The 26,361-nt window shown below is 34.6% G+C and overlaps 1 protein-coding gene across 2 annotated transcripts in view; it reads right to left on the bottom strand.

The window, feature by feature from the left end:
• Nucleotides 1-26,361, bottom strand: part of SGCZ (sarcoglycan zeta) — a 177,369-nt gene that overhangs the window by 90,428 nt on the left and 60,580 nt on the right. For both annotated transcript variants that reach the window (XR_008840326.1, XM_056489730.1), the window contains exon 2: nucleotides 16,683-16,784. Coding sequence is in view for 1 of the 2 variants with exons in the window: in XM_056489730.1 (XP_056345705.1) it covers nucleotides 16,683-16,784 (102 nt within the window). In the remaining variant the exon portion in view is untranslated. The remainder of the gene's footprint in view (nucleotides 1-16,682; nucleotides 16,785-26,361) is intronic.

Raw genomic sequence — 26,361 nt, 5'->3', positions numbered from 1 at the left:
TTGCTGACACTACACATACTCTGAGGCATACTTCCGGCATGAAATGAGTCTTCACATTTTAAAATAAAATGATATTGGAAATTTTGTGCTCAACATTGTATCTGATGGAAATGACACAGGTATTATTTCAGTCACATTGGTCTGCATGCCCATATATTATGCTTTTTGCTGGGAAGAATAATGGGAAGAGAAAATTTCTCAGACCCTACCTTCTCTCCTGGCTAAAGAACAATATGTATACCCACATAAAAAACTGGATCATTTTCTAAAAACCTGAAAAATTTCCAGCACTTAAAAAATTCTAATGGTGCTGGTCCATTCTCCACTCCACATTCTCCTGAAGGATGAGAGGAAAAGAGACTAACTCATTTAACAAACTTTGTCTTTCAAACCATGACCTGAAGCTACATCAGAAAGCAATATTTGTCAACAATTACAAAAGGCAAAATAAAATTCAAAATCTTTTTCACTGTACAAAATTTCTTCCTCAATCTCACACCATCCATCCACTGCCAGGCAAGCCAGTCAAAGTTCCAACACTCTGTAGTCATTATTTCTTAGCCACCCAAACTGGTTGGGAAAGTTCTTTTAATTTCTTGCTATGGTTTAAAAGGAGGAGAGCTATGTAGGACTTCCTTACTTATTCTGGAAATTCAAGAGGTGCCTGGAGTCAAAGTAGCTATGAATTGTTACATGAAACAACATAAGTTTTTTAAATGGAATTAAAAAAAAAAAAAAGTTAAAACCAGAAAAAAAAAAAGTGTCACCTTGGAGATCACCTCTTAAGTCACCTTTACCAAGATCAGAGACTTGAATATTGAGCTTGTACAACTCTATGTCTGTTATGAGGATCTCTTTCTCCCACTTTTACACACATGCACAAGAGAATCATGAATATTTAGATTCATTTTTGCAGAGCATAATGACTAATTATCGTGAAGGATACAGAAAAAAACAAACCAAAACCAAACCAAACCAAAATCAAACTTTTCAGAGAGAGAGAAAGACAAGTCATAGTGCCTGGCTCCAGAAAGTCAGCAACACCTTCAGTTCCTCAGAGCATGGAACACTTTGCATACTTGTCTTTATGACCAAACTTTATTCACTTTTCCAAGAAAAAAACAAGTCCTGTGAAAATATTATAGGATGTGATGCTGCATTCCTAATGCATTTTTTGTAACAAATATGATATTATGATGATATAAAAACCTTTGCTGAGAGTCAGAGCTTACTTGCATTATTTTGGAAGGAAATATTTGAGACAAGAAGGATTAATCAAATCTTTCCTAGTCTTCTATCTTTGACAGAGCTTCTGCTTACTTTCATATTTCTAGTGTTAGTGGTCCTGCCCGCAGAACATCTCAAAGGATGAAGATACTTGGTAGAAACAATTCACAATAAAACTGCTTATCCTTCTTCCCAATCAGGAGAAATATCAACATGAGTTTCATCTTTCAATGGGGACATTGTATTAGTAACCTCATTAGTAAAACTGTTTAGCAAAGCAATGAAATAATGCCAGGCTCTACTCTTTACAGCTTCTGATTAGAAAACCCATTACATTTCATGAGCAATTTATAGCTCATCAGTCTCAAAACACAAAGGAAATAAATTATAAGAGAAGGATGAGCTTAGAATGATGCCTACAAGCCTGATCTTCAAGACAGGAAACAAATAATATTTGTAATAATAACAGAGGGCACTGAAAATTAATGGGTGATGTCAGTATGAATACTCCATGCAAATAAGAATCAGCAGTACTTCTGTACTTTATATTAATATCCCCATTGCCTGGTGTTCTTATTTACTTATGTTGTCTATCAGCATACACAATAATTTAAAGTATGTAGCTGATGATATTCTGTGAGATAGGGATGTGCTGTTAGCCCTTGTTTTGCAGACAAGAAATTGAGTTACAGAAACCATGTTGCTTGAAATGCTGGAGAGAGCTATGGACCTTTAGAAATAAATATAGATCCAGTTCTCCTTCTCCTAACCTTTGTACTCCATCATCATACAAACCACAAATGGCATAAAGGTAATAAAACTAAATTCTAAGCATTCATGAATTGTCTAGAAATGGTGCCTTCTGGTCTCAAAATCAGTATGAAACATGAAGGCACTGGAGGGCAAGACATTCTTTATAGGTATATTTTATCTTTAAAGGCTTATGTCAGTCTAAAAAAGGTTAATTTATTTACTGTTAGAGAGTCTTATCAACTTTACCCTTCATTCTTGTGTTAAAGTGCAAAGCCAAAACATATAAAAAGTGAAGCAGATTGTTAGTTTTCCAGCTTTCTACAATAATGATTTGGTTTTTTTAATAACACATTTTTTATTTTGACAATATCACAACCAGTTTAAAATGGCTTTTTTTTTTTCTTTAAATAAAGCAAAGAAGTAAAACACTGAATCACCAAAGGTTATAACAAGATACAGAAAGAAGACTGAATAAAGCTAGAGACTTAATAAACAGGTAAGCAGGCACATATAGCAAATTCTCAAGGCACTGTGATCCTAAGACATTACAGCAATTTGTAAAATAAATTTTTAAACACATTTCATAAACGTACATTAGATACTTGAAGACTCAAAAGTGAATGAAAAAAATATAAAAAAAGATTAATTTTTTTAGTGAGGAAAAGATGAAATGCAAAGGTACTTGTGAAATTTTTGGAAACTCTATGCATATGTACAGAGAAATGTGGATTTTAATTCTATAAAGATTCCCTGCCTACTAAAACTTAGTTAAAATAGTTTCTTTTTTGTAGGGGAAAGCCCAATAGGATCACAAGTAAGAAGACTAGATATTCAAGGTCTAATATAATTAAGATATATAAGAAACTAATGAGCTTCTAAAGACCAAAAATAAAAAAAAAAAAACAGGCGTTTTGTTCATTCTCAGGATGAGATGGTTTCTCAGTTACACTTCTGACATAGAACTTTTAGCCTTTAGAGATTTTTCAATTTTACTTTATTTGAATGGTAGGGATCTATCCAAATTGTCTGTGAGAGAGTGCATTTTCCAGATCACAGCTGCAGACATTAATTAAGCCTTCTGCTTAAACCCCCAGGCAGGCTGACAAAGGAGCAGGGCCCTTGGCTTCATTTTAAGGAAGGGAAGCAAAAGTGAATAGGTTGATGAGAAGAAGAGAGAAATTGGTTATACATACAGCAGAGTGATCCAATTACAGCAGACTTTTACAATGAAACTTGCAGTGCTGAGGACATAGCATTAGGAAATAGCATTAATACTATTTGTGTTTTACACTGCTGCATATTCCAGCTTAGCTTTGCAGAAAGAAATCCAGTTTGCATGCTGCAAGACCAAGTCATAACACATACCAAAGGACAGTATTTGGAAAGGATTAGGACAGGCATTACAGAAGTGCTCTTTTGATGAAAACTGAAATGCTAAATATTATGATATGGATCAGAGAAGATTCTGTTTTAGAGAGCTAGAATCCCTTTTGAAAGGGGCAACAAAATGAGGGACTATGCCCAGCAATTGGAAAGTAAGTCCTTCTCCTGCAATTTGTCTTCAAGAACAAATTTTAAACTGATCTATAAAAAAACAAAAACTGAATGAATAAATAAAATGCAGGGCCAGGTAAATTTTAAAATTATTTTAAAATTACTATTCAAAAACTACCAAAATAAAAATAATCTGCAGAACACCAAAAAATAATCATTAAAAATATATATGGGCTTTTCACTCCTAGTCTTAATATTTTTAATTATTTGATCCAAGAGTAGTTTATTTTAAGGTATAAGTGATTCAATAACAAAATTTTGTAAATGAAGGGAAAATTGACCCACGCATGCAATTAAATATGTCTCATCAATTCACACTGAAATTCACATAGAAAATCTCAGATGGTGTGAAGGAAGTGTCTCTATGTACCTCATAAAATATTTCATTACTGTGTTAGGAGAACTGAAGGTCTTTGAATTCTTTCACCAGGGCAGGGGTGTCATTTCAGCCTAAAGCTGAGGCACGTGTAAGATACAAGTATCCACAGTTAAATTTAAATTATGTTTATTTACTCTACTTGCTTGTAGAAATTTGAAAGAAATTTCTTTATAGAGTGCCTCATAAATACTGGTTTATACCACTGGAATCACACATAAAGCATCTGTGCCATGCTCATCAGATGCTTCCAATATTTTGATTGGCAATTACATTTAATTGTTGAGATCCACAGATAAAAACTCAGACCAATAAACACCCGCAAACCTTAGAAAGGTGCAGAATAGCCCTAAATACACAAATCCTAACACCAATTATATTTTTAGTTTAAAACAGTGTTTTTAATGCTCTTCTGACTTCAAAGAGAAATTGATAAGTGCTTTAAAATGCAAAGAGCAAATTATGGAGTTAAGAAAAAATGGGAGAATATAACTCTAACTTCTTGCATAGAATACTGACAATATTTCAGCTAATAATTTTAGTGGGTTTTGTGTGACAACTTTAAAGCCATCTCAAGATATTTTTCTTCATCTAACATGAGAAAAAAAAAAAAAAGAGAAATAAAAATTAAGCAATCATCAAATGGTTTATGTCAGAAGGGACCTTAAAGATCATCTGGTTTACAACTCCCATGGCCAGAAGCACCATCCACTATCCCAATCTGCTCAAATCCTCCTCCAACCTGGCCCTGAACACTTCCAGGGCTGGGGCATTCTACAGCTTCTCTGGGCAACCTGTTCCACTGCCTCACCCTCCTCACAGTAAAGAATTTCTTTCTAATGTATGATCTAAATCACCCTCTTTCTGTTTAAAGCCATTACCTTTGCCCTGTCTCCTAACCTAAAGGAACTGTAAGCACCACAGATATGTATCTGTAAGGGATGATTCCCTTGCCTTGCCACAAAATTCCTGTTTTTTCTATAACTTGACTGTATTTATTCCAAGTATTCAATCACCATCATTTACAAAAGATAAAGAGAGACCATTTCATTCTTATATTGACTGCTTTTAGGTAATCCCAACACCTTATCTGAGATGTATAAGAGTCCCATCAATTATTATGCAAATATATAATTTTCCTCACTTTCAGGATAACAAAATTTTATTGTCTTTATTCATGCTGAAAAACCAGTGAAGTTACTCCAAAGTTAGTATATGATTCAATACAATCTACACTTTCAAAATAATCCTGCATCCTAGTAGAGAATATTTTATAAGAGAAGCAGCACCTGCATCTTAAAAGAACATTCAGTCATATTCCTGATCTAAATAGTCATAATAATATTTTTGCTACAATATTTTAAAAACTAATTTTCTGATTGTAGAATATAAAGTAGTTTCTCCTGCAAAAAGCCAATCTGCTTTCTGCATTTTCTGAGGCAGTGTTTTGGCTCAGCTTGTCAGGAGAGTTAATTGACATTCCAAAATGACTGTACTTTATCAAAATTACATCACAAGTATGGAGCACTTTCCTTCTGGGATTTGTAGGATACTCAGAGAGACCAGATGTCTATAGGAAGATTCCAATCTGGTGGATGCCAGTGGAGAAACTCAGAGGTAAAAGTAAACTTTGTCCAAACCTTGTAATTTATATGCTGATCTAGCTACAGAAAAAGAAAAAAAACTAGCCATTCTGTATTCTCACAGAAACTTCAATTTCCCTTTCTACAAAGAAGCTTCTTTCATGTAAATCACCATTAGAGTGCCAAGTTTAGTATCAATACAGATTTGACTTTTACTAATCAGAATTATGTATAACTTTGTATTTTTAAAAATAATTTCGACTTCAGACCAAAAGAAAATTCAGCATTAACCTTCAGCCAACTACTGCAATTACCACTTACACTTGCAAAGAGTTCAGCAAGAGTCTGTACTATAGTAACTGTTCTAGAATTATGCATGACAGATTGCCACTCTAAATTAACTAATTTTGTGAACTACAGTAACTTCCTTTTGCAGAACAACAGATTTAAATTCAGCAAAAGATACAAATGAGCCTCTGGCTGAAGCCCAAGAGCCAACTTTACTGTAAATCTCCAGCTGTTATTCTACAATCATAATGCTGAAATCATAATTACCAATTCCAGTATAGGATGCTAACTTGTTCAGCTGCTTCCATGATAAGATTTCTACTTGAGAATTTCTTTGTCTTTAATCTCACCAATGGATTTCACCATCTATATGTTGAAGTTCTTGCTAGTGTTTGTTTACTACTGAATTTCTAAGAAAAAAAAATTCCTTTTTGTCTATGAGATAGAAATAACACACCACACAGCAATGAGCTAGTTTGTTGTTTTAAGGCTTGCCTTTTTAATGTGAGGTCTTTGCATAATGTGGAGGTTTAGCCTTGAAAAACCTACATACTTAGTTACTACATTAAAAAAAAATTGAAATTTAATTTTAATACTTTTAAAAACATATCACAATCCAGTGAATTAGCACAGTCTAATCAAAACTGAGTTTTAAAAACTAACTTCATGTAACTTGTCAAAGATGAAAAGTTAGGTAATTTTTTAATTTGAAATTTTAACATATGATAATAGCTAGAGATTAAAGGAAGTCACTCATACTTGGTAATGAAAAGAATATAAATTGTTTAGTTTTGTGAAATTATTTCCTGAGGATGCTCTTCGAGTCAAAAAGGCTTTCAACTAATGTTTGCATTACTTATCACACTTGGATGGAGGCCAGTGTCAAAACAGACCTTGTTATGATGTAATCAATGCTTCCATTTAATTTCCTCAAATAATAAATTTCTAGCTGCTTTGGAGTAACAATATTAGCAAAGACTCAAGAATATAATCCATAAAATGATGAAACGTGGTATTTATTTCACATCTAAAAAGAATGTTTGTTCTACCTGCCTGTTTTTAGAGATGAATTGAATTAATCATATATTGAATATCTATAAAGAAAAAAAGAAAAAAAATAAGTAACATGTTGTGCTGGTAAAGTCATCTAAAAGGAGGAGTACAGAGCACAGACACACACACAGGGGATTTTTTTCTCTCCCTATGAGAACTTCCTCTGTGAGTTCCTGGGACTAATCGAAAAGCTGATTTAATAATTGACAGCCTGGGAAAACTATTAAAAAGTTACTTCTCCTCCATGAATTACATTGGTAAAAGTGAAACCTGGTCTTTTGTCTTCTGGTTTGCAAAGAGGTAATCCAGCTCAGCCTGGCCCGGCCCGGCCCTGCTCCCCATGCAGCCTGTCCGGGCAGGGGTGGGGGATACACCAAGGCCTCCCGTTTTCAACCAGGGCCCTGATGGCCATGGGAAAGAGAAACCTTTGCTAGGATCCTAGCTCCCCCAGCTCCCCCTCAGGGTGGCCACAGCTTGGCTGGGTCCCTGCAGCTCTGCAGTTTTCCATTCCAGCCTCCCTCACGCTGCTGCACGGCCTGGCACATCTCCAGCAGGGCCTGCCCAGCTCCTTCACTTCTCTGTGTGCAATTTAAACCCTTCCAATGCTCGGATAAGACTGCAGATCTCCTGATCTCCCTTGAATGAGAGGAATAAAGAAGACAGTGTACTAAAGTTAGTGAAGTAAGAGCCAAGTTTCCGGGTGGGAAGAGATTTAAGGAGATGCCATGAAAAAGTTGGCTGAAAAGAACCTTTTCGTAAGCTATGAGGTGGACTGGACTACACTGAGAATTCATATAAATTGTGGAGAAATACATGGGGGGTTGAAGTGTTGGAGAAAAAGATCCTTTGCCCCAAGGGAATGGGGGTCTCTGGAGAATGGAAAGATGAACAGAGACATTTGATGGAAAAAAGAGATGAAGAGAACTTTTGGCTTTGAACAGCTTGCCCTTAAAAGTAATACCCCACGTGTCTGACATAACCCATAACACAGCTCTGGAAAGACTGAAGACGGGAGGAGTTTCGTGATTTGCAGATTTTCCCGGGCGGATTGCAAACTGGGGAAGTGCAGACACAGAGAACTTTATTCTTCTCTTGGAACAAAACCCTGTGGCAAAAACAAGAAGGAACTTCTCTCTCTAGGGTGAGCTGAAATGATTATTTAAGTGAAAGACTGACTGAAGTATGTCTGTATGTTGTGATTAAGACATATGGAAGGGTGGGGGGAGTTATCTGGAAATCTTATTCCGAATTTCTTATTTTCTCTGTGTTATTAAAAAATTTCTTCTTTATGACCTAAAACCTAAGTTTTAGGCCTGCCTTGTTTTTGCTCCTAAATCCTATCTCAAAAAGAAATAGAGTATATTGAAATTGGCAATCCTAAATTAAACCAACACACATGTATTACTTGCACTGCTTAAAAAGAGAAAGAGAAAAAGGATTTTTTAAATTCTAAAATGTTTTAGAAAATTGCACTATTTCAATAAAATACTTGTAGCACTCGCTGCATCTCTTTACCATATTTTAACTTAATACTTCCCCAATATGTGTCATGCTGTGGCCATATTGCTTCCTAAAACTGATGGAAGTTCAGCATGTTCCTGAGAAATTGATCTGACAGTACAAAAACCCATGAAGTTTTAGTCACTGAAGGAGGGATTTCAGAACTACATAAAAGAGATGGAAGTTTAAGTCACAACACCAGATGGACAGGGAACTCCTTCAGGAAATGGTAAAAAAACCCCAACATAATCACTGTAAAGACATTTTCAAAGCAGAAAATTTCATTGTTGGAGTCAAGTTTTTCTGAAACTAGAGGTTATAACATGACACATTTATTATGACAGCAAATGCTGCAAAGTACATAACCAAAAATCATGCTTGCTATCTGGAATAAAATGCCCCAGCTCTTAAGCCTGACCAAGCAGGTCATACATATGTCTTCATACAAAAAAACACTTATTATGAAGCAGTAAAATTCAACTTCATTTTTTCTAAAAACAAGAAAATACAAAGGCCATTTCAAATGGGAGAAGGACAATATTTTAAATTAAATCATTATATTTGCTTGTAGTAGCTATCAGAAACTGTGATGGAACAAGCAATTTTTCCCTCAAGAGAGCAATGACAGTGTCCTAATAAGACATTGTCATAATAATTATCCCATAACTTACTTTTTGAATTTCACTTCAGCTAGTCAAAATGAGATTAATTCTTATTTTTTTCATCATAAACTTTATAATATTCATTCATTTTCTCTATTGTGATGTCAGAAACAATATTGTGTGTAATATCCCAAAATGTAGAGTATTTCTTAACAGTTAGAAGGCAATTTTCTTTCATTGCTCAGGGGCTTTTATTCTTCCTGATAGAGTAGACAAATATTGAGAATACCAATAGGAAAAACAAAATAGAACAAAGCAAAACCTCTACCCAACAACTGGTTCTAACACAATACAGTCCTGACAAATTGCATTAATAGGTAGAAGAATTATTTTTTCTTAATTGTCTCATGAAACTGTGGGAGTAAGCTTCTATGACTTTGTCACAGGTATCATCAAAACCAAGAATGGTTCAGAACCTCTCACCTCTGATCTGTAACAAGCAGTCTTTAGGTTTCAGGAGTTTAAGGAGTTTTACTGATATTTATTTTTGTAGGTTATGAATAACTTTACTACTTTATATGGTTTCATTACAAATGCTTTTAAAGCGAGAAGCATCATGCAAGACAAAAAGTATTCTGAAAACAAAACTGACCAAGTAAAACAAAATTGTAACAATTCTGTTTTATTTCAAGACAAAAAAAAAATTTCTATCTATAATGGGTAAAATTTCTTTTGTATTTACACATTCAAATCGTAGGACACCAACTTCTGTTTCAGAACAAATACCTTTAGAGTCTTTCTTATATTTATTTTGAAAGTGTTTGAAGTTGTGATTTGATCATTACCCTCAATACTTTTGAGATTAATCTGATGTGAAACAGGAAAAGAGTGTTATTACTAATGAGCTGGGAATAATTGAAATAATAATTGAAATTTTAAACAGTTAAAAATGCAATGCTTTCATTATTTTTCTTGTTCTTTTTTGCTTCTAAAAATTACTTGTTTGTACACTCTTCCTCCTAGTTATATCTTATATGCAATCTTTCTGAGACACTTTGTTGTCGAAGACAATCAGCACGGGCAGACATGATTTCCCCTTCTTAAATCTATTCTGACAACTTCCAACATCATTAGACTTATAATTTTATCACATGAATATTCTTAGTTTTTGATACACAGAGTCTTTGGATATTAAGTATTTCCTTCTAATTCAAGACACACCTGTTTTTAGTGTTTTTTTTTTTTTTTTTTTTAATATGTCTTTTAACTACTGAAGGCCTAAGAGTGAGAATATTACACTCCCAAACTTGTAAGAAATACATTTAAAATTATCTCAACAGCCCTCAAGCCAGGGCTAAAAAACTATCAGTATTTTGGGGAGATAAAATTATGTTAATGAATACTGTTTGTGCTTCATGTCTTCTGTGGATATTTTTCTGCCACAATGACTCACATTTTTGCCTCTTAGTTTTACCTGTGCATTCATAGTCCTAAGGTTTACACAGAAGAGCAAAAACTAAGGTGTTCCTCAAGATTATAAAATGTCATGCAAAGGATAAATGTTCTCCAAAAAGAAATATAAGCAAATTCATGCACAAAGAGATAAAGGCTGACAGAGATTTTTCCCCTTTTCAAGTCACTTTCAAGCCATCTTCTTTTACTTTATTGTGTTGGATCAGAATTTCTATCGAAATATTAATAACTTTCTTTAAACATGTAGTATTTCTTTAATTCCTTAGCTTGTGTAAACTGCAACTAAATTATTTCAAAGTTGTTCAGGAAATAAGAGGTCATTTCTCAGTGTAAGATGCCCATACAATTAAAACAGCTCAATCTAAATATACTCTACAGGAGAATCAGGTACAAAACATTATGACCATCAAACTGAGTTGTCACATGGTTTCATTGAACTTTTCCCCACTAGAACACAGATGTATTACATGAAGGAAGTGCTTGGAAAACTGAAAATGCAATTGAAGCCAACAACAACAACAACAACCAACCCCCAGAAAAACAATTCCAACTTGAAGAACTTTCCCACATCCATCTGAAGGAGTGTTTCCAAATAAAATTCAGAGTCTCAGGCTGGTATAAAATTGAGTGGATATAGGCCTCTCATGACTTGATTCATGAGCCATAATCAACCAAAGAAAAAGGTTTGGGTAATATTAACTCAGATTTTTCAGTGTAAAAGCAGATATCCTCCTTGACAGAGCTACAAGTGTCACCAGTAATAACAGGTATAGAAACTGACATGAAAAAATGATGTTCAAAAGATAAAGTTGTTCAACTGAATGATCCCCAGACAGATTCCATTGAAGTACAGCAAATCAAGAATAAAATAATGAATCAGGGAAGTTCTTATCAGCTGTCAGCAAAGAGAGAGCATAGCCAAATCAATTTCAGAGTGGTAGTCCCTCCAGAGACTACCAACAAAAATAGGACTGACTTGTCCTTTGGCAAAGTTTGTGATTAAGAAAACCTTATATCTTGTTCATACCAATAAAAGTGACAATATTGGAATGACATTGTGTTGAGAGCCAAAATGACTTAAGGAGTCCTTTATGACTGTCCTAGTTCTGGAAACCAGGACAATGCCATAATAGTGACTTTATCCTTAGTGACAGGTGAGTAGTCCCAAAGGGCAAGGCTTGAAGATCACAAATCAGAAAAATTAACTGGGAAGCATTTCAAGTTTTATATGAGTGGATTGTGACATGCAGCTACAGAAACAAATATTGCATTTCATCCTGTGCAATAGTAGTGCAAGATTCATTGGGTATCTTTGTGATTTTTTTGATATTACAAAAAAAGTGTGCAATGTCATCTCCTAAATGGAGTTTCTCTGATACAGTAGTAGTGGTAGGAATGCATGATTCTTGAAGTAGTTTTGACTGCATAGCAGAGGGGTATCTCACAGAGCAGGAAGAGAGTAGATTTAGCAAATCCAGCCTTGAAATTTTGGGGGAACATGTCGGAGTGGAATGTGGGAGAATATGCTCCTCCTACCCAATCCCAAAATCAACAAAACCCCATCCTGGCAGGTCCTTGCAAGAGAGAATGAGCATCTTGCAAGGATGGAAGACTTTGGAAACTACAGCCCAATCAGTCTCACATCAGTTCCTAGCAAGATTATGTGGAAGAGGCCCCTGAAAATTACTGCAATGTAGATATGAAAAAAACCAGCTGGGATGAAATGAGCATGGGGTTAGTAAAGGCAAGGTGCACTGGCTTGTGGTCTTGCAAAAAGAAAAGCCTGTCTCAATGCATATGAAGATTGTATGTTGTTCCTCAACTTCATGAAGGCTTTTGATGTGATCTCCTATGCTGCACCCTAATAATTCAATCAGAGAGAGAAGCTCAACAAAGACATTGCTTCAGATAAAGAATTTGACGTTGTCACAAATCCACCTAAGGCCCAAACATGAACCTGAATATATGCAATGATTTGGCTGAAATTAGCAAAGGGTAATTCTGTTTTGATGATTTCATATGCTCATAGAAGCAGTGATGAAAGGAATATATTCTAGATTTTCTTTCGTTAAAGATTGATCCAGGTTTGAAAATAAAACAATGTAAAATAAAACTCCCTAAATATTTACAAGGAATTCAGTCTCTTGAGTAAAAATCTGGAGGAAAAAATATCTGAAAGAAATCCTGCTTTGAACACCACCTACATTTTCTTAATTCATGTAGAACCACATCTTTCAAAACACAAGATAGGTTTTCAGTTTCCTTTGTTCAGTAGGAAGTTCATATACATTCACTAATTCTTCTTTTCTTGACATTTTCCCAAAAAATTTTAACTTGATTATTAAATTCTGTTTTCTTTAAGGATATCTCTGAAAAACACATGCTAATTTCAGAGAATACAGTTTTAACCTTATTAATTGTGAAAAAAAAACAAAAAAAAAAAACAAAACAAAAAAAAAACAAAACAAAAACAAACAAACAAAAACAAAAACAAAAAATAAAACCCATAGTAATCCCATCTACTTTAAGGGACAATGGGTTACTTCTTTTTATGTAATGGAAAAAATTTAACAAGGAGAAAACTGGATTTTTTTCACCTCTTAAGAACTGTTTGTGCAAACAAAAAAGATTAATAAACTTTCAGGAATACATTCTAAAGAAAACACTGTGAACTGCTTTTATTGTTCTATGACAAGCTTATAAAACTGTACCTTGATTGTTTCCATTCAAAAGTGCAGTAGTATGGATGCAGTAGCATGATAATAAGAACATTTAATTCAGAAAAAATAAAATATTAAAATAATTTGGCATGTTGAATTTTGTGTTATTTGACTTTATACATCTCATTAATGATACACTATGAAGAATGAAGTTTGCATCATATAAATGCAAATGATATAAATATGGAAAATATAACATGGTCTGGATGAAACTTACTGGTTTCAGGCTAGCAATTTGATCAAAAGTTACAACTAGACCATTCATAGCCAAAATGTAATTCTCTGAAAGATTTATTTCATGGAGTACACATGCCCTGGTTTTGGGGATATAAAGATGTCAATTCAGGATCAAATGAGTCCTTATCTGCTCAGGATCTGATGCATCATTTTAAATTCTGACATGCAGTGAAGCCATTTGATGAAAATACAGAAGTTTCTTCCTTGCATAAACATAGAATTTGGGGTAGGAGCCCATAGTTCTGCAGCCATCACTAACTAGGTATGGTAAAAATGGCAAAGCAAAAGGAGCAGGGCAAAGGAAAGAGCACACTTTGAGTAGCCTTCTCATTTACACAACTTCTACACAAAAGAAAATATTCATTTTAGTCAAGACCTGGCTTTTTCACTACTACCTTTGGAAAGAAAATTTTATACTGTCAGAAGTAAAAGTCACTAGAAGTTTTCTTTTGTTTTTAAGAATTCACAAATATTTGTTTTCCAACTGAATTTAAATCTAGGTATTTTAGCATTACTCTGAATATTTTGGGTTTCAATGAAGCAATCATAAGATAAAAGGCAGTATTTCAACCTGCATACAAGGCTCAATACCCTACTCTTGATAAAGGCAGTTAAAGGTCTGCATTTAACCATGTATAAATTATCTTACTTGGGCATCCAGGTATGCAGCAGGCAAGTGGTCATCAGTAAGCATATGTGAGCTTTACACTAGCAAATCTAGCCACTGTCACACTTAAATTGCAGCAGCAGAGAGCTCAGCTCTGCCCTACTCAACAGACTGCTGGGCACTCCTATCATCAGTAATTCCCTATCAGAATCAGGGGTGAATGCTGCCCTCCCAATGAACATTTTTATCACTTTCAGATCGAGTTTATGAAAAGATGGCACCAGTGAACGTGTGAGAATTCCAGTCATGCCTCAGCCATAGCACAGCAGACCTGCTGCTGTACCTCACTGCTGATAACCCTGGCCTTCCCACCTCACTCTGCCCTTGCTGAGATGGGAGAACAATGAAACTTCACCTCCTGAGCTGAGAGCATCCGTGGGGTCCCTCAGGGGCCATCCACAAACCAGAGGGAGTAGCAGTCTTGCAAAGTTACTACTGAATATCTTACAAGTTGTCTCAGGAGTTAAACAACATCATTTTAATGGATGTGCTCTTTTACAGGGGAATGAGTGTAGGCTGAAAGAACTAACTCTCCTTCTAGAAAATAAGCAATGAGTTGTTGATTTCACAGAATATTTTAACTCCAGTATACATCAAACCTAAATCATTATTACTTCCATGGGACAGGCAGACAAAAGCATTGCTATCTGTATTACCCAAAGTAAACACTAATAGCCAGTGAGCAGGATAGCTGCTCAGAATCTGCTGTCAGTATTGACTAGGTCACTCCTGACTGTGACAAGAGCTCAGAAAACCTAGCTTACTTTTAGATTTCAACAGCACTATGGTCACTCTTGTAAATGCCAAAACAGCTCATGTTTTATGCAGATGCCATACACCTGTAGAAATACCCTGAAGAGACAAAACCCTACTGCTAAGCTGGATACAGCTCCAGAGGTTTCTTTCATCATTCCCTTGTGGCATTCCCATCTGCATGCACAAGTTACTGAACTTCAGTACAACTACTGAACAATCTGGCATAAGACTAGAAAGTGGACCTAGCTCAAAAGTGCTGCAAGATGAGAATAAAACCTGTCTAAATACCATTTTTTTTATCTAGGTGACAAGTGCCTTAAAGTTAATACTTCTAAGCAGACCTGGAATTCCAAAAATATTTTACTTGAATTATTTTGTCCAGTTAATGATCAACTCTATTTTCTGCTGGTTTGAGAATATTTGCTGACAAGAATTGTTTTTTCATGAGCCTCACAGGACTAGTGAGACCTTATGTTAGGCATCTGGCAGATTCTGCATCCTTTTCCTTTACAATAATTATGCATGAAATATTCATAAAAAGCATTTGTGTTCATTTTTTTTTCTGAGATTTGTTAGCAGCTAAATGAAATTAGCACCCTACTCAAGTTTCTATTACTATCACTTGAAACAAAAGTTTCCATCTTCTCTTTCAACAGAACAAATCTTCTGCAATATGAAGCACTGGGCAAGAAAATATTCCAAGTCATTGCTTTCACATACAGTAACAGGGCATGGAACAATAATACACATTGTCCACTCACAAAAAAAAAAAAAAAAAAAAGGAAAAATGCACACATCATCAGTAATGTTCTGCAGCCTTGAATGAAAAGTATGCTTCGTGCAAGGTTACTTAAATATTATAAAAGTTTTCATTACCTAGAACAACACTGTTACTCGACTAAATGTTGAAAGATCTTAGCTTTACAGAAACAGAGGAAGAAGAGAATGCCTCAAGGATTTATTAACACAAGAGTGAACTAATTAAGAGAAAACAGAAACTGTCATCTCATTTATGAATGTACTCAAGACTTTTCTTATATACACAGAAGACAGATTTCAACAGAAAAAATTTTCCACAAAGGAATTTAGGGTCAACATACTTGTGATTCCTGTCAAATGTTGCAGTATGCACATTAAAATTATTTTCAGATGTTTGACTGAAAACTAACATAGCATTCTACTCTGATCATAAGTAATTGGTCTCATGATAAAAAAACAATTTTTCCAGCATTACAGTAACTGTTTTAATTCATTGACAATGTTAATATAAATGGATAACTGAATCAAAACAGAAGAGTTAAAATGACCTACACTGAATTTCATAGAACAAAATTTCTTGCTTTTCTTTTTTCCTCTGTAATAGCCTGATGCTATATGATAATTGCATTTAAATAACATTTAAAATGGCTTGCTTTGAAAAATTAAATCCTAGAGCCATTACAGATTATAGCAGGATTTCCTCTACCTAATGAAAAAAAAAAAAAAGAAAGAAAAATAAAAAAGAAAACGAAATCATGATAACTAGTGATTAAAAGAACAAAACGATTCCTTATTTCACTGCATTTTGAACTTATCATTTTTTTTCTGGACTTTACATCAAATGAGAGTCAAATGTTCCATTCCCAGTGCTGAGGTAATTTGAAGTATAAAATATACATGCTTTGAATCTCTTTTCTTTAGGATAAAACATTTCTTTTAAGAAGGAAGCAAGGCTTCAGGAAAAAGAAAATAATTTTTTGACATGAAGAAAGCTTTCACTGCTAAGATATTCTCAAAGCAAACCTCTACTGACTGCTAATCTAGGAGGTGTAAGAATTAAACTTTGTAGTTTGAGACTGAAGAGATCAATTTATATTAGCTGCAAATTAAGAAATAAAGATGAAAAATACCTACCTTTCGGGAATGGATTTCTTTCACATATAGTGGAAGTAGAAATTCAGATATTCCTTCAAGTCGTATTCCTTTTTTAGTGACTCTCAAATTTCCCATTCCATCCTACAATCAATAATATATATATATATTCACTTTAGGAAATAACCTTGTCCAGAACAACCTAAAAAGAAGACAGCAGTTGGCTTAACCCTTAAAAATGGTGAGTGATTTCCCACTGTCCCAGCTCACTTCATGATCTTGGGCAGGAGGTAGATGGGCACATTTATAGCCAGAGCTTCACCTAGTGCTGAGGTATTTAATTGTGCAGCCTGATGGTGACCTGCACACTTCATTTCTTGGCTGCACCTAATGCCAAGGTACAACTGTGAATCATCACTATTCCCTGTGTAGGGTGAAAATAGATCCTGAATTTTACAATTGCTCAATAAAATAACTAGCTAATTTTCTCTCTATATATTTGGTAAAACAATTTATTAATTGTTATGTCTTGAATCCAGTGCTTTTGCTTTTCCCAGTCATTAGAATACATAGGAAAATATCTTGTAGGAAGAAAATTGTTTTTAGTGGTTGCTCATCACTACTATAAGACCATGTTTCCGAATACTAAGAGCATGTTGCTGATGAACAACTTCAAAAATGCTAATTTTGACTGTTTGTGTTTATTTTTCAGAAAAGAAATAGGAAAGGCGCCATTGTAAAAGTCTGGATGAGACAAGTAAACCCAAAGTAAACAAGTGAACATAATTCAATGTTCAATAAAATATAAGCATAGAAAAGTGGCATAATAAGGCTTCAGCTGCACTCTTAAAGGAAAAAAACAATGAAATATGTTTGATACTCAAGAGATAAAATTCTTTTCCACAGCAATAGAAATTCAATATTTTTTATCCCAAGAATCTTGTTACTATATTCCTGACAGAAAAGTAATTCTTCAATATACAGCCAGTGGAATTTAATTTGTTCCACTTAAGTGCAAAATAAGCACATTTAATCTAATTCTAATTACATATTTCAAAGCCATTGTTGACTCTGGTGTACTGGAACAATGAGAACTTGCACTTTGCTCTGCTGGCTGAACCATGAAGCAAATAACCTCTGCCTACTGGGTAAACAGCTGGGTAACAGTCCTCAACTGCTGTAATTGTATATAACTGCTATAATTGTCAAATAATGCTTCTTAAGAAAGTGATGATATATGTTAAAGTTTTTATATTAAATCAACAACATTTATACAAATATTTTCCCATAGAAAAATTCAGGTATTTGTAGCTTTCTCACAAATGAAAGAGTGATGCCTTTTTTTGAAAAAGAAATAGGATAAAGAAATTAGAGCTTGTTATGGAATGTGCAATCTGCATTAATAAAAATTAAGTCTCTATTTGATCAATCCTATAGTAACACAATATAAAATGTTAATAGTAAAGGATAACCTGGGAAAATACAACAAGCATGCTGTAGTTTTTGTCTGTGAATAAATAGTCAGCAAGACTTATTTTGTTGATTTATAGATTTGGATATAAATGTGTTTTCTAACTGAAAAGGAAAACTCAATATTTTGTTTTACCTGCTTCTCTTTGTAACTGGCACACATAAAATATATTCACAATAAAAATAAGGAATGAGGGAAAAGGAGGAAGTAAAAAATAAACACAAAATATACAAAAAATGTAAAGTCAAGTTTTCAGAAAACTAGAAATTTAAATTGCCTAAGAAGCATCCATCTGCTCTATCTTGCAAGTACTTTTAAGATAGAATTCTGTATTTATATGTGATATTTACCCTCCTGAATCTCAGCTTACTCCACACAAATTTGGCACAAACCTTACTCAGCAGCTACTCACTATTTTGCTTTCATGTCATTATTCTCTTTGCTCCCCATTCATTGTACTTGGTTAAAACTCTGCTTTGAGGGCAGTACTGTCAATTTTCTCCTAGACTTCTGTTCTCATAAATTTGTATTACTGAAGCTATATAGCTCCCCATGACTATTAATTAATTAATTTTCAGAATACTTTCAGTAACTTTAAATGGTGGTACTGCTCTGATGTTATTGGCAGAGACCTAAAGCACAAAATCAATATGCTCATTATCTTTTGATACTTATCAAATTTCTTCTGTTTATTTTCAGCAGTGGGAAGTTAATTTGTATAGCAAGATTAAACTGTCAGAGTCTCAGAAACAAGGTAATGCTAGAGCCTACTGTATCCACAAGGACTTTCATTTTTCTGAGTGACCTTTCTAAGTCTTTCTTTAGTCCTTCAGCAGAGAGATATCCTTTCAGCAGAATCCAACAGATTGAATGCAGTCAGACTCTGCACAGACAGAAGTACTTGAGCTTCAGTAAAATTACGTGATTTAACACAAAAAGATAAAGTCACAAAAGGTGCTATTAAACTGGAATAGGGTGACTGCAACTTCAGTTCTTTGATAAACACAATAATCTTCCAGACAATAATTTCCTGAAGTGTGTAATGACTGGGATGAAATAAGGCTGAATAATAAAATACAGAAAATAGTCAGACATATACAGCTACAACATGATTAACAAAGATGACCCCATTCAAGGAATTACTTCCTAGTATGTTTTTCTCATCAATAACCCCCCATCATGTTTAAACAGGGATTGGAATAAGAGGAGTTTTAGAATTATGCTATTACAGAAAAAATTCCAGGGGTTTTCAGAACTAACACAACTTGATTAAAAAGTTGTTAATATTAAAGAGATTAATTAGAGGAAGGTCCTTCTACTTATTTCCCAAATAAACTCCATAAAGTGTTTGTTTTCCAGGCAAATAAAACTCAGATTAACCTTTTGTTGTGATTTGATTTTATTCAAGTGCAAAAATAGACTTGGATGATCTATGCCAGCACTTAAAATAAGTGTCAAGTCAGGTACTGGGACTGACTGGGATGGAGGTTTTCTTTTGTCAAAGCAGCTGGTATGATAGTGTGGAGTTTTGGCTAAAACAGTGCTCATAACACACCACTGTTGTTGAGCTGAGCTTCCACATTGTCAAGCCTTTCTCATTTTTATTCTCCTCTCTGCCCCCAATAAGTAGAGTGGGGATGGCCAAGGAGTTGAGAGGGAACACAGCTATGCCAAATGACCCCAACTGGCCAAAGGCAGATTCCATACCTTTAACTATGCTCAGCAAGAAAAAGTGGTGGTAGAGGAAGAAGGGGGCAGGAGGCTTGTAGAGCTGGAGAGAAAAAGGATTGATTTTCAAAGTGGCCACTGCTTGAATCCAGAGTGGACATTAGTCTGTGCTTGGTTGTAAGTGATAATAATAGTAATAGTAATAGTAATAGTAATAGTAATAGTAATAGTACACTATTTATCATTATTCTGTATGCTATATCATTTAAAACTTTCCAAATATGAATATGAAATAAACTAATAGTGACTCTGCCTCATATTGTTCTTTTCCCTCAGACACTAAGAAAAACAATCCCTTTATATCCATAAACATGTCATACAGAGATGTAAAAAAATCAAACATCACTATCAATATTTTATGTTTTTCTTAGACTGCATCACATTTCAGTTATTAAAACCAGAAATTAAAATAAGAAACTATTAAAATATGAAAAATAAGCATTTATTTTATGCTGTTTGTTTTACAGCTGCAGCAACCTAAGGAAGAGTTTTACTGGCTTTGAAGACTACATTAAAGAAAATAAACTCCTAAACTATACTTACTATAAATCTGTGATAATGAGAGTATAACTTTCAATCAGAACATAAAAGAACTCCATAGGAAAATATTCTGGGAGGCAAACAACAACAATACTGACATTCAGAGCTTTTTCAAGCTTTGACCTGCTTATAAACAGGCAGAGATTTATGTTCTTTGATGATCCTGTAAATGGTATATAAGAAAACCAGAGATTAATTCACACTGTCTTTAAATAGGCAGGATGATCTTTTAAAAGATTAAGTTATTTCTTCACAATGTGCTGAGAATTCTACAAGGGTGTATTACTTATACATCCTGTATTATTTCTGCCCAATAAACTCTTACAGCAGCATGTTTTATGATAACTAAAATATAAAAGACATGCTAGAACTATGAATACTCCTCAACAAGTCAGGAAGTTGGCTAAAACTACAACCTGCAGCCTATCTACAATCTAAACTACTACAACTATTCCTGGACCACACATATTTCTTATGAAATATGTGGTGGTGTGCTTTCTTTCTTTTATTGTTCTCTCTCTTGTTTTTCCTTCCTTCTTTCTTTTGTTTAAACACTAAGGCATTCTAAGAAAAAAAGAAAAAGATAAGGAATTCTACACAAATTGCTGATAAACTAGAAGTGAGCAAGAACAAACTTAGCTGTCTACACAATAGAGCCAGTCCTCTGTGACATAGATGATCACAACTGGAAACCTAGGACAGGATTCACTAGGCTGGCTTAGATCTTTAAACTACAAAAGGGCAGTATTGTAGCCAAGCTGTGGACTATTTCAATCAGAAATAACATTTTGGAAATCAGTAGCTATTTCTTATAAACTCACTCCACCTAGATGAAATAACATCTCCTTGCATGAGATCAAACCCAGACCTTTAATGTTACAAAATTCTGCAAATCTATCAACAGCATTGGTATATGAAACACATCAAAGGGAAAAAACATCTGCATTTCCTGCCTAAGACCACAGAATTCAAAATTCCTTGGTCTAGAGAAAAGAAGTTGGAAGGTATGATTCCCCAGGTCAGGAATGAAAACTCTTATTATGTGGGATGAGAACAGAGTTCTAATAGACCTTCCAATAATTTGGCATACATCTCATGAAGTGGCAGTGAAAATGCAGTAAAGGACTCTGCTAACAAAAATACAGGCTTTTTCCTTAGGATCATAGACTTTCATGCAGTAGCACAGTGAAAAGCAAACTGTTGATTATTCTGAATTTACTAAAACATTAATAAATAGTACTTTATATTTCAAGTTTGCATGGTATTTTTTCTGATTTCCTTAATAATAACAACATTCACCAAATACATGTTTCAGTACTTTACAGCAGGAACAATGAAGTAGTTGGTGGGTTAGGAAATACATTCTTATCAATAATATTCAAGGTTTTCAAAAGTTCTGATGTTAGATGTGATATCATGTTATCTGAGTATATATTTAAGCCCAAACTCTGTCTCCAAAAGCTCACATTCTGAAGAAGGAATCATTACACAAAAGAAGTGGGGGGGGGAATTATAATAACAGAAAAGTAGGGTTTAAACAAAGTGCCTACATCTGATATCCTATAAATTAATAAGCATTCAATGTCTATTGCCTTGTAGGCATCATAGAGAAGCTAAACATGGGAAGGAATTTGGATGATGTGGCTGCAATGATATTAAAAAGCACAGATGAAACATCTAAGTATACAAACATGCCATGCCAAAGGAAAAAAAAAGAGGGTATGATATCAGAAGAGATGTGACTGAACCTATGTAGCAGTAGTGAATTATAGTGAAGATGGAAAAACAATACTGAACTTGGTAGGATGGCACAAAAAGCAGGTAATGTAGAGGGACAGTGATTGGGATCATTAGGAAAATGAAATATATTAGCAGCTATTTTGTTGATAAAATGGAAGATGTATATAAAAGATTGGAAGGAAGATGACAAAAGAAATTATTTGTATTGTATTCCCACATGCAAAAACCTGGATTTCATAAACAGAGCTGGAAAATAATTCCAGTTGGAGAAAGATGGTACTTGGATGTGATTATGGATGTACAATTGAAGGAAAAATTGTAGGCAGCAAAAGTCTTGCATAAACAAAATGGATAGTGGTATAAGCAACATAACAAGAGTATTTTCCTGTATTACTAGGAAAGAGAACTGAATTTCAATAGCCAAAAACAAAGGTAAAATGATAGCAAGCTATTCACTGAAATGGCAAAAATCTGGATTGATGGAAACACCTGCCTTCATCCATCTGCTGACAATAACAGCTGACACTTTGTAAATATCAGGGTAAAGCTAGGGAAGAAATTACTGTAGTACAGTGCAGCAATGTCTAAAGAGAAGCAAACTAAGGTAAAAAAACATGAAAAAAACATTGAAAAGAAAGAAAAGGCAGACTGTTATCCAAACTTACTGGAACTAACATTCCCTGAATATATGTTACTTTAGAACAGTTTTTGAAAGTGTAGAGCATGACCTGGTTCTTCAGTTATAAACTATCTATATTAATATAAAATATATACCTATCATGACAATAAAATGAGGACAAGCCCTTATTTCATGTTTAAAATTTTGATTTATTGTAAGGGGAGTTGTGCTATTTTTCATTAAGACATAGATGTGTCCTTTAATGTCACCATTGTGAGGCTGCTCACTATCATCTTTGAAAGGTTGCGGCAGTCAGGAGAGGTACCTAAGAGCTGAAAGAAAGCAAATCTCACCCTAATCTTCAAAAAGAGCAAGAAGAAGGACCTAAAGAACTACTGGCCAGTCAGCCTCATCTCTATCCCTGAAAAGCTGATGGAATGTCTCATTCTGGAGCCCATCTCTGTCCATGTGGGTGACAAGAAGGTGATCAGGAGCATGGATTCACTAAGGGCAAATCATCCTTGGCCGACCTGATTGCCTTTTATGTTGAAACAACTACCTGGAGGAATGAGGGGAAGCAGAGGATGTTGTTTAAACTCAACTTCAGCAAGACTTTGAGCACAGTCTCTCACAACATCCTTGTAGGCAGACTCAGGAAGTGTGGTCTGGATGAGTGGATGGTGGGGTGGATTGAGAGCTGGCTGACCCCAGGGAGTCACTGTCAGTGACACGGGGTCTGGTTGGAGGCCTGACACTAGTGGTGTGCCCCACCATTCAATATTGGGAATTGTTTAACTTATTCATTTATAACTTGGATGAAGGGGCATTGACATCCTCATCAGGTTCACTGATGACACAAAGCTGGAGGAGCAGCCAGTACTCCAGAGTCCTGTGCAGCCCTTCAGAAGGGGCTCAGCAGGCTGCAGAGATGGACAGAAAGGAAATTCAATGAAGGCAACAGGTGCAGGTCCTACAGCTGGGATGGAATAACCCCCTGCACCAGCTGGGGACTGACCTGCTGGACAGCAGCTCTGTGGAAAAGGACCTTGGGGTCCTGATGAGAACAAGCTGTCCAAGGGCCAGCAGTATTGAGTGTGGGTGTGCTTATTTTGTCCACATACATTTCACAGTTTATTTAATCCAATTCCCTGTGTTTGAGTCCTGGTTGTAATTTCAGCACAAAATCTTGAATATAATTTGGTCATGCTGAAAATTTAATCATACATAATTCTTTTATTTTTCAAGTAAGTGATTGCCTGACTTCAAAAAGAAAAATTTAAAACTGATATAAGGGGACAATAAACAAATATGCTCTGTGCAGTAGCAGTCAACGTTGTTGTTGACCTGTAAAAAATACTTACCTATAAGAAAAAAGAATGTACAGCCCCACTGATTTGTTGTGTACACATATGACAATTAAAATAGAGAAGTGGTTCTGACATTTTTCTAGGAATTTTTACAAACAATTATTAGGATCTCCCCTTATTGTTTATTCCAGTGAACTACACTGAACTAATGTAGTTTTGAGAAGTAAAAAGATTACTTGGGTTGCAATGCCTTGCAATTCATTCAGTCACATGCATGAAATAGCTCATGTTAATGCAATTATGTGTTTTGTGCTTTTCATGTTTGCACCTTGCTCTTTCAATAAGCCTGACACAACCAAAACTTCAGCTCTTGTGACACTAATCTCTAAGTGGGGCAGCAGAAAAAACAAGTGCTAAACAAGCATTAGTAACTCTTTTGACAGCATTTATGCCTATTCAAAAATTATAAAGCATGTCTTGAATTGAGCAGTGGGCTTAGTGGAGATGTTCTCTAAAGAATATTATTCTCTTGCACTATTATGAATTCAGCTCTACCTAAACTACAATGGACACAATGGTTTGGTTCTCTCTTGTTGTTTCCCTTAAAGGCAGATTCTATATCTTCTTTAGGCAAGTTACTATATTGTCTCTACTTCTTTAAAAGTATTTTCTTCATACATAACATGAAACTCCAGTGCCATAATGCATTTACTTTTGTTTGCCCTTCAGATACATTATTGCTTAAACTAAATAATCACAGTTCATTTTCTTTGTGTGTTATTTTGCATCTTAATGCTTCATGTTGCTCCTAGTCTGCCTTTATCACCCATATTTCTCTAAGTAGAATAAAAAAACCAGAACAAGCACAGCTTATGAACACTTACCATGGCTAAGCAGAGAAAATTATCTCATTTGCTGATTTCATCATGTCTGGTATTTCTGCAATATTGTTCTGATTCTGATTGATATGCTAAAAATCAGATATGTCATCATAACAAATGAATTTAAATATTGGATTCCACAAACTGGCTAGACAGTAGCTTCTCTTTTATGTACTTATTAGAGTACTTAGCCTGTCTATAAAAGGGACAACTTTTATTTTTTTACCTCCTTAGATTATGATGACTAGTCTATTGATATAATAGGCTATATATAGACTATAATAGACAACATTACTCTAATGGTTGCTCTTTTCTAAGTAACCATCCAGTTCATACAACTAATAAAAAACTTATCGGAAAAAAATGAAGTAATTTGCCTTCAAAATACTTAATGTCAACATTCTTTGTTCCCAAAGACATTTTTTAATAATAAAATCCATGCTGCTCCATCACAAAAGACTGAGAGCTATTTTAAGACAAGTTTCACAAGCTCAAACCCTTACCTGCAGGTCTGAGTCCTATATTTAAAATATTCCCTGATACGGATTTCAACATCCAAAGAAATTTGATTCTTAATTTTTACTTTCTTATATTAAGGCATGTGTACTTTCCTAAGTATTTTCCTATAATATGACTTTGTATTCATTATAAAGACTTAACTGACAGTAACCTCATGAGCCATACCATGGAGGTACTGAGGCACTCACAGCCAAGCACATCCTTCAGTAGCTCCCTGGGCTGGCACTTGATTTAGCAAAGTGTGCTTTTCCTACAACAAAACAAGTATCATTAAGTAGGACCTATTACACTACTTCCTTGATCACATTGTTGCATTAAAGAGCATTAAAGAAATCAATTTTCAAAGCAGTCCAGTCTAAGGATCCTACTACTGTCAAAAGAAAAAATTATTTTCATGTGTGTAAAAAGTGTTGTATCAAACAATTTTACTATTCAAGAAGTGTGACTACATAACACTGAAGTCTTAATATTATCTAAGTTTAGACAGTTAGTGTTACAGAACAAAACACTGCATGCCTTGCTCCATTGATACACTCAATAAAATAAATGGGACAAAGAGTAAAGTAGTTTGCTGTAGAGATCCATCTTGTGCTATCAGGGCAAAGAAAATGAAAGTGTAAGAAATGCCACAAAGTTGCTTGAAAATAGCTCCTTTTTTATCTAACAGCCTGCTCGATAGAACACTCATCTCCTAAATTACAGCTTCTAGTTCCTTCTCTGCAGTGCAAAGGGAGTAAAAATACTAACCTTCAGCTTTTCAGGGAGTGTTGTAACAACAATGGAAAAAGGACCTACCTAATCTCTTTGCATATAGCTCAGCATAGCAAAAATCATTAAGAAGTTATCAGTTATGTTGTCAAATTTCACAAGAAAATATGGAAAAAATGCACTGCATCATTTCGAGGGATGATAGTGT

The sequence above is a fragment of the Oenanthe melanoleuca genome, chromosome 4 (assembly GCF_029582105.1).
Source record: "Oenanthe melanoleuca isolate GR-GAL-2019-014 chromosome 4, OMel1.0, whole genome shotgun sequence".
NCBI lineage: Eukaryota > Metazoa > Chordata > Aves > Passeriformes > Muscicapidae > Oenanthe > Oenanthe melanoleuca.
This window is presented reverse-complemented; position numbering and strand designations above follow the sequence as displayed.